Source organism: Corvus hawaiiensis, chromosome 20 (assembly GCF_020740725.1).
Source record: "Corvus hawaiiensis isolate bCorHaw1 chromosome 20, bCorHaw1.pri.cur, whole genome shotgun sequence".
NCBI lineage: Eukaryota > Metazoa > Chordata > Aves > Passeriformes > Corvidae > Corvus > Corvus hawaiiensis.
The window spans coordinates 9,878,594-9,892,568 of NC_063232.1; the positions used below are offsets into that span (position 1 = coordinate 9,878,594).

The 13,975-nt window shown below is 43.5% G+C and overlaps 1 protein-coding gene across 2 annotated transcripts in view; it reads left to right on the forward strand.

Moving 5' to 3' along the window:
• The window catches only part of AUTS2 (activator of transcription and developmental regulator AUTS2), a 778,303-nt gene extending 766,718 nt beyond the window's left edge, over window positions 1–11,585 (forward strand). For both annotated transcript variants that reach the window (XM_048324334.1, XM_048324335.1), the window contains exons 15-19: window positions 1,332–1,473; window positions 1,984–2,061; window positions 3,356–3,439; window positions 4,303–4,525; window positions 8,430–11,585. In XM_048324334.1, the coding sequence (XP_048180291.1) occupies window positions 1,332–1,473; window positions 1,984–2,061; window positions 3,356–3,439; window positions 4,303–4,525; window positions 8,430–9,669 (1,767 nt within the window). In that variant the 3' untranslated portion in view covers window positions 9,670–11,585. The remainder of the gene's footprint in view (window positions 1–1,331; window positions 1,474–1,983; window positions 2,062–3,355; window positions 3,440–4,302; window positions 4,526–8,429) is intronic.
• The last annotated feature ends 2,390 nt before the right edge of the window (window positions 11,586–13,975 follow it).

Sequence of the window (13,975 nt, forward strand, 5' to 3'; positions counted from 1 at the left end):
GCAATTAAAGCTTCAGCCAGCTTTTGCTATTCTGAGTAATGCCTGTCAGGGGTTTATAACTTGGTTGTTAAAAAAGAATAAAAAGAGTTCACAGCATAAAAATCTGGCACACAGGCTTCAACTGAGGCATTTGTATTTTCTGAACTCCTTTTAACTATTAAAGCACTTCAGTGTTACTTTCTTAAAAGACATGACCTTAACTTGGCCACTTTTGCCATTTCAGTATTCTTGCAGGCCATTATCTCCAGACACAGAAAATGCCTTTGTTTCTCTTTTTTATTTCTTGTTTTCTGTCTTTTTTTCTTTTTTTGTTCTCATGGCTACACAGACATGTTTCTAGCACTTGAAAAACAGCTACTAGGCATGCACATTAATTTGATCATAACTTTTTAACATGCATATTTATATCATTGTAATAGTCTGTACTCGGGGCTGGCACAGTCTTAAATACTGATTTATAAAGCGTAGCCTGCTCCAGAATTACTGTTGAGATCTCCTGGTTCCATGTTACCCATTTATCAATCCTTTCAGCTGCCCTGCACGGTTAATCAGCAATCTGCATTTAGGGAGTTCTGGCAGCACAGGTAATTGGGAATTTGGTTTTCTTCCTTCATTCTATAAAACTCCTGAAGTAGGCACCACTGAAACGAGGATGTGGCACAAAAAAGAGCCCATCCTTCATCTACTTCTCACTCACAATACAGCTGCCTCAGCAAATTCCCCTCACAAAAGAGAGGCTGCTGACTCTAACACATGTAAATAAACACATGCAGCACTTTGAATCTGGAGCGGGAGCTGTCCGAGTGGGACTCAAACACTCTTGCTCTGCACTCTTGCTCCTTTTAGCCCCTCGCTGCAGCCTGAGAGGCTCTGGAGGATGCTCTGCATCCAGCATTTCTTGGTGGCAGCTTTCCCTTGGAAATGAGTGGTTCTGGTGTCCGTGTCCCCTGCCCATCTGCGACCAGGACCATTCCCATTTATTACTGTGGGACCGACCTGTCCTTGCAGCTCAGCAAGTGTCTGAGGCCTCCTTAGAGATTTTTATGTTTGCTGTTGAAGGCAGCTCTGTGTTGAACACCCTGGAGGGGTGGATGTGAGCATATGTGAAAACACTGGTGAAATGGGCAGGAAATATGCAGGAGCCTGAGCTTTTCCCTCTTTGCCTTAGATCTCCCTTCCAGGAAAACAGCTGTGCACCTGTGCTCGGGGTCCCAAAATCCAATATTCTTGTTAAAATGTCAGCATGACTGAGCTGCTCTACCCACATCATTCTGGAAGTGCCTTTTGCTGTTACCTTTTCAGTCTCTTCCAAGTCCTGTTTTCCATTTCAGAAACAGATGCAGTCTGATCCACACAAGCTGGACTTTGGCCTGAAACCAGAATTTCTGAGCAGGCCACCAGGCCCCAGCCTTTTTGGAGCCATCCACCATCCCCATGACCTGGCTCGGCCCTCGACTCTCTTCTCCACAGCCAGTGAGTACTGAGAAGTGAAATCCCCTTCTTGCTCCTTGCTCATTAAAATGCTAATCCTTGCCATGAATTTCCCATATGCTTTGGCTTATGAACTCTCTGCAAGACATGCCAGGGGCTATTGGTCTATTTGATAAGTATTTTGAACTATTCTGTATGCTTTTATAAAAGCCCAACCTGCTGAAACGCTGCACAGGTAGAAAATGAAGGGACATTCCCTCACAGACTGATGTCTGATGATCATGGAGATGAGATGTTGGAAATAAGCTGTACTTCACATGCACTGCCTTTTTGTTTCTGACCTGAAACATTCATTCCCCTGCATCCCTTTTCCTCTAACTGGGTATTTCTGTTTGGAAAAGCAGCTGCTCTTTGCATAGGATCCTGAGAGCCCCACGCAGGGCACAGCAGTGTCAGCTCATATGAGCTGTTTAAGAAGTGACAGCCCAGAGCACAGCGAGTCCCTCTCTGAGCTTTTTCTGGGAATTGACCCCTTTTGCTTTGTTTTGGCAGGTGGGGGGCATCCAGCCGGGACTCCTTTTGGCCCACCACCCCACCACAGCAACTTCCTCAACCCAGCTGCTCATTTAGGTACGTCCTCTCTCAGCTCATGGGGAGTACAGCTGACACACTGACCACTGAGAAATTACAGATCTCCTCTGTGGAGACACTCTCAGTATTCTGCTTACTAACCTTTACAAATGGCACATTTTAGCTGTTTAATTTTAGTCTTTACCCAGGTAGAAATTCTAAACACGCAGAATAGAGTCACTGATGGTGTGTTTTGAAATATTTCTGGACATTAGAGGAGCAGAGTGGCAGGGCTGGCTGGGTTTCACTGGAGTTAGGCTTAAATCCAGTAAAAAACTGCCTTAAGGGCAAGGCTTCGGATCACAGAGATGTTTCTTTTCCTAAATCCTACTTAAATGTCTGTTTTTTCCATCAAAGTGAATAGGAAACATAACTTTAAAATCTTGTGATCTGGCCTCGTGTCTGTTATGGAAAACTAGTGAATACACATTTAAAACCAGAACCACCCAAGTTACCAGATGCTGTTATTTCCTTTTTACCTTACTGCTGTTGTAATGAGGTGATCTGCTCCTTATGGGAGCATCCAGGACTCTAAGTTGGCATTATTTTATTTTGCATGGGGAAGGATTTAGGAGGGTCACCAAACTGGTACAGCAAACACACAGTGCAGGTTTATCATTCTGCACTTTGGTGCCTATGGAAAATGCTGGCTTTGGGCTTCTTTTTCTCTGTGCTGGTATTTATCAGAAGTGACTTCGTCAAAATTGTTAGACTGCTCCAAAATAAAGCGAGAATTTGCTTTATATGATTTTCCTGTGGCCTGTATGCATCAACTAAAAAAATTGCTCCAGCATTTTTCAGTCCATACTAGCCTTCTGTGTAGTATTAGCAACAAACACCAAGGGAATCACAGAATGTTCAGGCCAGCATGACACATCAGTGTAACAGGACATTTTATTTATACCCTGGCTCAGGTTTAGGAGACATGGCCTGAAGGTGTTTGGAGCACAGTTGCCAGAGTTAATAGTCTGACTAGCAAGGGACATTTCCATGGAAGGAAATGAAAGGAAGTAAAACTGGAGATGTTTGCAGGCTTCAGTTGAAGTACCATTTGTATTTTAACATCTTGATTTTCTTTAAGAGGGAGTTTTTCTGGTAGACAGTGCCATGGGTATGGCCAGGAACAAACCCACGTGTTTAGTGTCCCAGCCCCTCAGAACCCTGCTGTGCTGTGCTGTGGGGGGATGCTGTTCCAGCACTGCTGGGCACAGCTGGGATGCAGTAGGATGCCCCAGTGGTGCTGTAGGAGAACTGGCAGCATCAGGGAGTTTCAGCTGTTTGTGTTGGTTTGCAGAGCCCTTCAACCGGCCGGCGTCGTTCAGCGGCCTCACCGCCGTGGGCAGCAACGCCTTCGGGGGGCTCGGGAACCCCACAGTCAGTGAGTACCGGGGCCATGACCCTCCTTGCTCTGCAGCTCAGCAGATGCACTGAGGGGACTGTTTGCTCTCTTTTTTACTGGTTGATTTCATCACCTACCACTAAGAGATGGGAATTTGGAAAGCGACCTTTTTCAGTCGTCAGTAAATCGTTTTCTGTTAATTACTTAGTTGTTTGGGTTCAACCTAGTGCTAAATGTCACCATTACATTGTTCATTAAAAAAAAAATCGAGCTTTTGAGTGTTTGTGAAATTTCCCATGGTTTTGTTGCATGTTCAGAAGTAAATAATGTGTGCAGCTAGGGAGCTGTGGATGGAAACTTTTTTTTTTTCCTGTCTCACCAGTAACCCAGGCCATGTGCCTGGAAAAGATCACTAACCTGCATTTACTAGTCCAGGATCATCAACATTTCTCTAAATTTGGCCAGTTACAGAAAATCATCCTTTTAAAAGTCACTCTCTTTCTTCATACTTCAAATCTGGCATGATTTTGGTCACATATTATTTTATTTTGGTTCAGGACCAAACGCAACAAGTTCCATTATTTATAGTCCCTATAGTGGTCATTTTCTGATGTCTCCAAAATATTTGGAATAAGGTTCATTGTCACTTTTATCTTACTCCTTCATCCCTTGTCAATTTTATCCACAGCATTTCCCTTTCCAATTAAAAGAGCTGTCAGATGCCTGCCCATTTTTAGGAATGAGACCCTCTAATGAATCTCTGTTAATTTCCTTTCCTTTTCCAGCTCCCAATAATATGTATTCATTTTAACTCTGAGTGCTGTAAAAGTTGTTTTGGTAAGTACCTTCACTAGAGCATACCTTTTTCTTAAACCTTTTTGTTTTCCACTTCACCATTTCAGCACCCAACTCAATGTTCGGCCACAAGGATGGCCCCAGTATGCAGAGCTTTAGCAACCCTCACGAGCCCTGGAACCGACTGCACCGAACTCCTCCTTCGTTCCCGACCCCTCCGCCCTGGCTGAAGCCAGGAGAGCTGGAGCGCAGTTCATCTGCTGCAGCTCATGACAGAGATAGAGATGTAGATAAACGAGACTCATCTGTTAGTAAAGATGACAAAGAAAGGTACGAAAGAACACTTCCAAGAATTGTCTAGTTCAAAGCTTGGGGCTCCGTTCCGCTTTTAACCCTCCCCAGCCTGGCACATTGTGAACCCAGAGCTTCACCAGAGGCACACCTGGAGCTGTCCCCAGGGCGGCACCACGGAAGAGGCAGGTTTCCAGCTCAGGTGTTTCCCTCTGCAAGGTTTCTCTTCCCACTTGCACGTCATACTTCACCTGAAGGAGCTTTGCTGGTTCAGGCAGTGTCAAGTGGGAATAGAATCAGACCCACCCACTGTTACCGTGTGGGTTACATGGTCATAGGTCTCTTGAAGGGTTAACATGGAGGTAGTGCCTGACAGGATGGAAAAAAGGTTTCTGAAGTCCATCAGATGCTTGTCTGCCACCTTCAAATACTTAAACAACTTCGTAAATCAGACCTTGTCTGCAAAACAAGTAACGTTTTCGCCCTGCTCAGAAACGGCCTGACCAGAGGGACCAGTGATAAAGGTGTGAGATGAGAGCACTAAAGTGCACCAGGAATGTCACGTGCCAAAACCCACAGCAAGCTTCAGAGCATGCAGTTCATGAAAAGCACCTTATTTCCCCTCAAAAAAGCCCCTACACTTGCACTGCTGTTACACACCGTCAAGCACAGCTTTTATTCAGTGTTTTACACGGACTGGCATGCTCACATGTCCAGGCTGGGAAGGATTAATGGGAAGTAAAACCTGGTCATATTTTTTTTGTCAGGACTGTTCCCATTATTTAGTTAACGCAGTGACAATTCCTCTTAACATTGAAGTACCAAATTTATAAGAATTTGCCATTCAGCAAGTGTCATGCCTTCCTTGAAAAATGCAGAGAGGCTGATTTCAGCTTTTTCAGTTGTGGCTTGATGGCTTTCCTGTTGAGTTTGCACATTACTTTACTACATAATGGCTATTTGTTTCTAATATTTTAACCTAAAAGAGTATTTAGGAGATGTGCTTTTCTGACTTCTCTGTCACTAACCCAAATATACGCATCAGTAGCCTTTTCTAAAAGAAGTTATGCTAACACATTAGATATTCTAAAACTACATGTAAGAGCTTTTCTACATTGTTATGAAAGAAAGGCGAACTACAGAACTTCTCACCTACATTTTCCATTTGGAATATTTTCTGTTTGGTAGCATAGCTTCATTATTTTCATGTCTGATGTTGATGCTTCAAAAGAAATGGCTGTTACAAATTGGGGTTTCTGTCCTGCAAAAGGCTTAAGCATGTGAGTAACTCTACTGGCTTGAATGGCAAAGCATTTTAGTTACTATGATCTGGGTAGCCTGTAGAATTATGTGATTGTTTCGGTTGCTGTTCTGTTGTTTTCTCATGAAGTGTTTCTGCTGAAGAAAATCCCTTACTGAAAACATTCCTTGCAATCTGCTTTGGCATTGCCTGAACTCCCTATCACAGCTCAGAACATACCTATTTTCAATAATTCGAGACCTTAGCAGTGAGCATCATCCATCCCTCATACTTGTGCACAATTCCAGCTTGCAGTGAGTGCAGTCCTGGTTTCACCCCTGCAGCGCTGCCGTGTGCCCGGCTCTGTGGGCTGGGTCATTGCACTTTGCAGCATGTCCACACCTGGCCTGTGTGAGGAGAGGTTGAGAATGCATCCCAGAGCTGTGCTCCCTGTGGAGAGAATGTCTGGAGGAGCTGAGAGCCTCTCCTACCTCTTCCTTGCCATTCAGTGGCACCCAGCAGGGTGAGCGCAGAGCTTTCTAGTTGAGGTCTCAAGCTTTGTTACCTATTATTAATTAATTTGCTCAAGCAGGAAGAGCTGGGAATCACACCCAGGGGTTTGATTTCATCCCAAAATCATCTGGTCATCAAGGGTAGAACTTGATCAGCCAAAAGCATTGATCTCAACACCTGCCTGCAGTGGAAAGGTCTCTCAGAAGCCTCTCTGAGCTTGGCCCTCCCCACCTAAGGTCGGTGTTAGATGGGGTGGAGATCCCTGGTGGCTCCTCTTGGATCAGCTGTATGGCCTGTGCACCGCAGCCCCTCCCAGCCAGACTGAGAGAGGTGAATCCCTCGAGGCAGCCCAGATAGTACAAAACTGCAGCAGTGACCCTTTCCTGGCTGGGAGTGACACTGCAGAGCCCTGAGTGCTCCTGGAACATTGCATGTCCCTTCCAGCCTGGGGTGTTCTATGGTTCTGTGATTGATTGCAGCTGTGGAGGGTTTTTTTTTCTAAGGACTCCCTTTTTCCAGCCCAACATTAGGAAAAAAATCAGCAAAAATAGCAAATGTGGAAAGCAGGATTTGTTCCTTTTCCAGCGGTATTTTGTTTAAAAGATGTCACTGAACACTTCCAGTATAATAATAATGGCATTTAAGGGTTTGTAATCCTAGAACATTAAACCAAACCAACCAAGAATCTATTGATCTTTTAATCAATATAAATGAGGCACACTCCTCAGCATAAGAAATTCAGTATTTTTCAGCGTAGCACACAGCCTCAGAACTTCTCTTACTTAGTAATAAGTTCATTGGATGAGGTGATCTTAAATTTCTTCCTTGTGGAGGCAGTGGCTTAGAGCTGTTCTCATATTATCAACCTAAGGAGCTCTTGACAAATTTGAGGATTGAAAAGGTATTCCTTCTCTCTCCACTGGACTACATGCAGTTCATTTAAATGAGCTGGATAATCAGGAGCCTCTTGAGATGTTACCAACACTGTCATTGAATATGATGGCATTGGCAAAGGAATTTGTTATTTTGGTTACACATATATTTTTCCTTAATTACAGAAAATGCCTGTTGAAATTACTAAGAGGTTAAAATCATTGGAACTGAGGGATTAGATTCACCTTGTGAATTTGATTAGTTTTAAATGGGAAAGCTTTTTCACTTAGCGTTGCCCATAACAACTCCTGGTCAACACTACTTCCTGAAAATAATTGGTATGGAACCCATTTCCATATTTAGATTCTTGTTCACTGCCAGACAATAATTCCCTAATCTTCTGTGCACCATAAGTAGGTTTGAAAGATGGAATTAATTCACAGTATTTTCTGATTTCGTAGCATTGGCCCTGTCCCTGCTCTGCTTGTTTTAACCTAGAATTGGGAAGGGTTGGTCATCTGAGGAGCAGCTGGCTCCAGGGGTGATGTTTTCAGAGCAAGTCTGAAGGTTGAACGGACAGAGCAGACTGATCTCTGCTTAGGAGGTCAGCACATAATCTGTGTGATGGGCAGCTCTGTTAAACACTTGCACTGAGGGTCACTGCACACTTGGGGAAGTGCCTTCCTGTCAGAGAGGTGGCTTGGCACCATCAGTACTGGCTTCTTGAAAGGCTTTGAAGAAGTAAATTGAACTGTGAGAAGTAAATTGAAAAGCTAGACATTCGAAGAGAATAGAGGAGAGAAATTAGTAGTGTACATAGGTCTGGAAATATTTTTAAAAGTCATTTGAAAAAACAGTTATCTATTTTCCCAAATGTATTCTTAATAGAAAAAGTAGGTAGAATACTATTAACCATGTAATTCAGATTTAATTGCCTCACTTCTTGGATGAAATGAGAATGTTTTTCCTTTTCTCTCTCTTCTTTGCAAACATTTAAGGCCACTGTCTTAGAAATACATGTCCTAGAGCTAGATTCCCATGTGGAGCCTTCTGTGGACTTCAGTGTTTGAGATCTCCATCAGATTCTTCACAGAGCAGCTTTGGAGATCTGCTGCTGCTGGGATGAGAGAGCAGAATAGGCCAAGTTTCGAGATGGGATGTTCTTCTGGAAGTTTTGGTGTGCCAGAGGCACAGTGCATTTCCTGGTGTGTGTCACCAGCTCTCTGCAAAGCCACAAGTAGAAAGCCAGGCACTCTGATGCTTTGTTTTCTTTGCAGAGCTTCTCATACCTTCATTTCACACTTCTCTTTTTTGTAGGGAGAGCATTGAGAAAAGACACTCCAGCCATCCTTCGCCAGCACCTATCCATCCAGTAAACTCCCTCGGACACAACCGCAGCTCGAGTGAGCAGATCAGGAGCCATCTGAATCCCGAGGTTCGAGAAAAAGAGAAGCCCAAAGAACGAGAGAGGGATCACTCCGAATCTCGGAAGGAAATTAATGTTGAAGAGCACAAGGTGAAGGACAACTACGTTTCGGAGAAAGAAGGCCTGAGCCATGAAAGCCGAGTGGTGGAAGAGTCTAAGCAAATGCCCAGGGTTCCTTCCCCCTATGCCAGGCCCCCCGTTGTGGAGAGCACCAGGCCTAACAGCACTTCAAACCGCGAGGCCGACAGGAAGAACGAGCCGGCGTACGATAACCCGAAGAAAAGCAATGAAGTCAAGGTGAAAGAAGAGCGAAAGGAAGACCATGATGTTCAACCTGAGGGACCTCAGACTCATAGGTCATCTGATCAGCCACCACCTATATCCACATCCAACGTCCATCCAAGTCCTTTAGTGTCTATGCCCATGACTGTAGGTGTGACTGGTATACATCACATGAACAGCATCAGTGGCCTGGATAGGACTCGCATGATGACCCCTTTTATGGGAATTAGCCCAATTCCTGGTGGAGAACGTTTCCCCTATCCTTCTTTCCACTGGGATCCAATGAGAGATCCCTTGAGAGATCCCTACAGAGAGCTGGATATTCATCGGAGAGACCCCCTGGGCAGAGACTTTTTGCTAAGAAATGACCCCCTCCATCGCCTCTCTACACCAAGGTTGTATGAAGCAGACAGGTCATTCAGGGATCGGGAACCTCACGACTACAACCACCACCACCATCACCACCACCCTCTGTCCGTGGACCCGCGCCGGGAGCACGAGAGGGGCACCCACCTGGACGAGCGGGAGCGGCTGCACATGCTCCGCGAGGACTACGAGCACGCGCGCCTGCACTCGGTGCACCCCGCCGCCCTGGACGGGCACCTGCCCCACCCCGGCCTCCTCACGCCAGGATTGCCCAGCATGCACTACCCCCGCGTCAGTCCCCCCACGGGACACCAGAACAGCCTCCTCAATAAAACTCCCCCCACAGCAGCTCTCAGTGCCCCTCCACCTCTTATCTCTACTCTGGGCCCTCGGCCTGGCTCTCCCAGAAGGACTACTCCTCTGTCCACAGAGATGAGAGAGAGGCCTCCCTCTCACACCCTCAAGGACATCGAAGCTCGATAAGCAGAGTGAGACTCAATAAAAACCAGAGCAAGAGGGACAAAAACCTTGTAAATGAACATAATATAAAGACCTTCTTACTAGTCATTGATACAGACTGGGGATGTGACCCACTGTACAATATGTATAGACCTGAGTGCAAAGATTTTGAAATGATTTTTTTTGTATATTATATGTTGAAATTTTCCAGATCTTTTAGCCAAGTCCATATGTTCCTCGTGTCTCCTACTCTATTTTATTTCTAGTTTAAAAATTTCTAAATTTGAACTGAAGAACAAGACATCAATCTGAGCGATTTGACTAGAAACAAGCCACCACCAATGTCAACCCTACAAAGCTCTTTCAAACCAGAAGTGAAGTCAATTGTAGATATTTATGTAAAAAGATTGCTTCATGGATTAATGGTTCATATATGCAAAAAGGGTAAGATGAAAGCTTTACTTTGTACAAATGTAAATAGATAAAATTAAGTAACATAATACATTAATACTTCTTAAACTGTGCTATTTGCAAACTTAATATTGATCAACACAGTCTGCTTATGCTGTGTTACTTATATTGTTATAGACAGCTAAACCCCTTCAACTATGCAATGAATTTTAAGGCTTTTCACAAAAGCCTTTATAACTTAAAGGAGCCTTTTCAACACACAACATAATTAAAGTCATATTTTCCCTGAACAAGCTCATTTATAATGGAAGCCTATTTCTCTTGTTTTGATGAAGAAACAGCCCTTCAGAGGTGTAGTTCTCTGTGTGAAGCCCTGCATCAGGCTGCTGAGGTCACTGGAGCTCGTGTGTCCCTTGGATGGTGTCAGGGTTAGTGCTCTGTAGTCACTGATACGGAGTCATGGCAGATTGGGTTTCAGTCATATTAATCTGGGTTTAATGGTAATAATCAAATGCTGGATATTTTCCAGAACTTTTGTCACTTAACATGTCAAATTTATTTTGGGAAGAACATCTGCTTACAGCCATTCATGTCTGGTTTTATTGCCAGTGTGTCATTTTTATCTGTACACACATTTTTTTTGTGTTAAGTGATTTTTAGCTACATTGAAACAAATCCTACAAGAAAGCAAATACTTTTCTAAATGATGGATATGTTTTCACTGTGGATCAGTAGTTTAATTAATGAACTCCGTTGCAGATTTCATAATGCAATTTATTGTATTTCAGTTGGTAATAAAGTCTGTGAATAGTTAACAGGTCAGCCTTGTTGTTCCCTAATCATAGAAGACATGAAATAACATGAAGAACCTGGTCCTTTTTAAAAATATGCATCAAACTTCTGAAATCTGTCTTTTCATAACACACTTTTTTATAATGCGTTAAGTTTCTTGTCTAAATATTTGGAGAGAATATGACTTTATCAGAGAGAATTCAATATCTTGTCTACTGGACTGTAAAATATATGTATGAAATAAAATTAGTTCCATTGGTCTTCTAGTGTATTAAAGTGCTATCTGAAGTTGTTACCCTGTTTTGGCAAAAAAAAAGAAAAAAAAGAAAAAAGTTAACTACAGACAGTTGTTTCTAATGATCAGAGATCTATTTTAGTAGTCAACTGAAGGTTTAGTTGTGAGCTTCAGATTTTGTGAACTCCAGATGTTGTGCGGTGTTTCTTTTTTTTTTTCTTTTTTTTTTTTTTTTCTTTTTTTTTTACGAGCAAAAGGAAAAATACAAAAAAATCCCAACCCTGAGGAATATGTACACTGGAACCGTAGTGGTAGCTTTCAGTATTGTAAAGAGATTGTTATATACAAACCTTTTTGCTGTTTATCCTGTATGTAATAAAGTCCTTTCTAGATCCTATGTGAACAGAAAAGTGAAGCGGCTCTCAATCTTCAGCATGTTTCCTCCTCAGCGAAGACTTGTGTAATGTAAATTGTGCCATGTTATTAAAAAATGTGAACTAAACTGCTAGGTGCTTCTTTGTGTGCAGTACCCCATCGTTGCTATGGGGAGGAAGTCCTTTTTCCCACCAGTGGGGTTTTGTTCAGAAGGAATAGCTGTTAAAAATGCGAAGGAAATGGCGAGCTTTTATAAGCCATCTTGTTGAAATCATTAGAGCATTCAGGGAAAAAGGAACAAAAAGGAGACCAGATCCTTGGCTTGTCCAGATTCTTTAAAATATAGTAATGCCCTACTTGGATTAGATTCTAATTAGACCATAATCTTGGTCTTCTGGATGCACATCATTAAAAGCCTAAGTTACTGAAGGAAGGCAGGTCTGGATGGTCACAGAAGGATGTAACTACTGGAGCAAGTGTGAGAGGCCCCACGAGACAGGATCTGATTGAGGGCATCATCTTCCAGGCTCATCTCATCCTTGTTAGAGGAGCCTGACAGCTCTGGCAGCGTCTTCAGGGGGAAGAAACGTGGTCTTGATTGTCCAGACGATGATCCTTGTCCTCCCAGGTGCTGAGCAAACTCCTGCTGATGGTCCTTAATTCCCAATTAAGCCAATGAGCCCTCACTCCCAGAGTCCCAGAAAGCATCAGGGCATTTCAGTCCCTTTGAATTCAATCCAGTTTAAGTGCTCCACACCTTTGAAGATCCGTGTGTCAAGTCGTCTTGTACTGGTGATGCTCAGAGGAATATGCCTGAAAGGTACAGTAAGAGATGAAACAAGATTTTTAAAGCTTTTAAACTTCTTTAGGTGCATTCACTGCTTTTCAGAAGTTTGCTACAGGGATGTTAGCTTGCAGGTATAGACAATTTGATCTTTTTTGAAGGGTTTTCCATTCAGGACATTTGTTTTAAATCTTCGATTCTGAATTCACTAGTGTTTAGGAAATGAATTTCATTTAAAGACCATGCCGGATACCATCTGTGGGAATGAAATGAGTCATAAGGGTATTAATTCTGTAGGTTGTGTGAGATTTTGATCATAGAAAACCCTCGGTGTACTTACAGCACCCAGGATTTTGCTTTAGGTTTTAAAGTCCCACCTTCCCAAATTCCAACTAATTTTCCACTTAACAGCTTCCTATCACCAGCTAAGATACCAACTACAGTGTATAGGAAAGGAATCTTTGAAAACAGTCCTAACATTTGTTTCACAATACATTGTTCATATTATGCCATGCTCCATCCCTTCTTTTTTAACTTCTGTATTTTGTTCTTTGGTTTTCCTTACTAAGACCTAGCTCTAGCTTAGTTTTCTGCTTTTCATACTTCACTACTGCTCTCTTTGCCAGTCCTGTCCTCTTTCATGGCCTATGACAGCTAAATCTATTATAGGCAGCGATAAACACTGCAGATTTTTTTTCCCCAAAAGTCATAGACATCTTACATTGTTCCTTTTTACCTTTGCTTGTAGGAGCTCATGAAAACTAGTCCATGCTGGACTGGAAGATAGGCAGATGGAGGTTGGGGAGGATTTTACTGCAAGTATTTTCATTTGCTGTGGCTGTGCCTCGCTGAGGAGATGTTTAGCGTGGTTCTTGTTGATCTGAACTCTAATTAGTGCTTCACACGTGCAGGTGACTCTGCTGAAAGGCACTGGGGCATGCACCAAGGTAACAGAGCAGTGGTGTTGCACTTACAGGAGCTCCTTGGCTTGCTGGTTTGTTTCTGGCAAGGAAGAAGAGTGAGCTGTGGTTCAGAGACCAAAGATTGCAATTACACAGGGTTTTGTTATTCCCATGGTGGCTTGGTTAAGTCCCAGCTGGATAAACCAACTTCCTTCTTTGGACTCCACCTGTCAGCTTTGGGGTATACCCATGCTTATCTTCAGAAGGTGCTTTGGAGCAGGATCCCAGCTTAAATGGTCTGAATTGCCTTTGGAGTGTGACTGTGCCTTAACTCTGGATGGAGGCTGGCCTCAAACTTAGCTGGTTGAGAAGTGCATGCAAACAAGTGGTGGGACTGCCTCCTGCCCTGCTGATGTCCCCGTCCCACCAGATCCTTCCTGCATGTGTAAAAACCCAATCCTGGCCGTTCCTTATATGAAGCTCTTTGGGACACAGTCTGTCTCTTACTCTGTGATTGCACCATGCTTGGTGCCCTGACTGGGGCAACTGAGCACTGCCCAGTGCTGCTATAACGCAAAAAAATCCTTTAGTCGTACTAAAACTGAAGGCTTCAGTGAATTAGCCATGGAAACCTGTATAACAAACTCCACATTTTTGCTAGCCAAGGAGAACCAGGGCTGCAGGTGAGGACAGACTGTTCTCCCTGTGCCTTGTCTCCAGCTGGAGGGGCTTGGACTGCTTGTGCCTGTGGGCAAGGTGGAAGTTCCCAGCTGGCAGCTGTTGGGGTCACACCCCTTTCTTTTTCCATTGGTATCTTGCAACTGAAGTGGT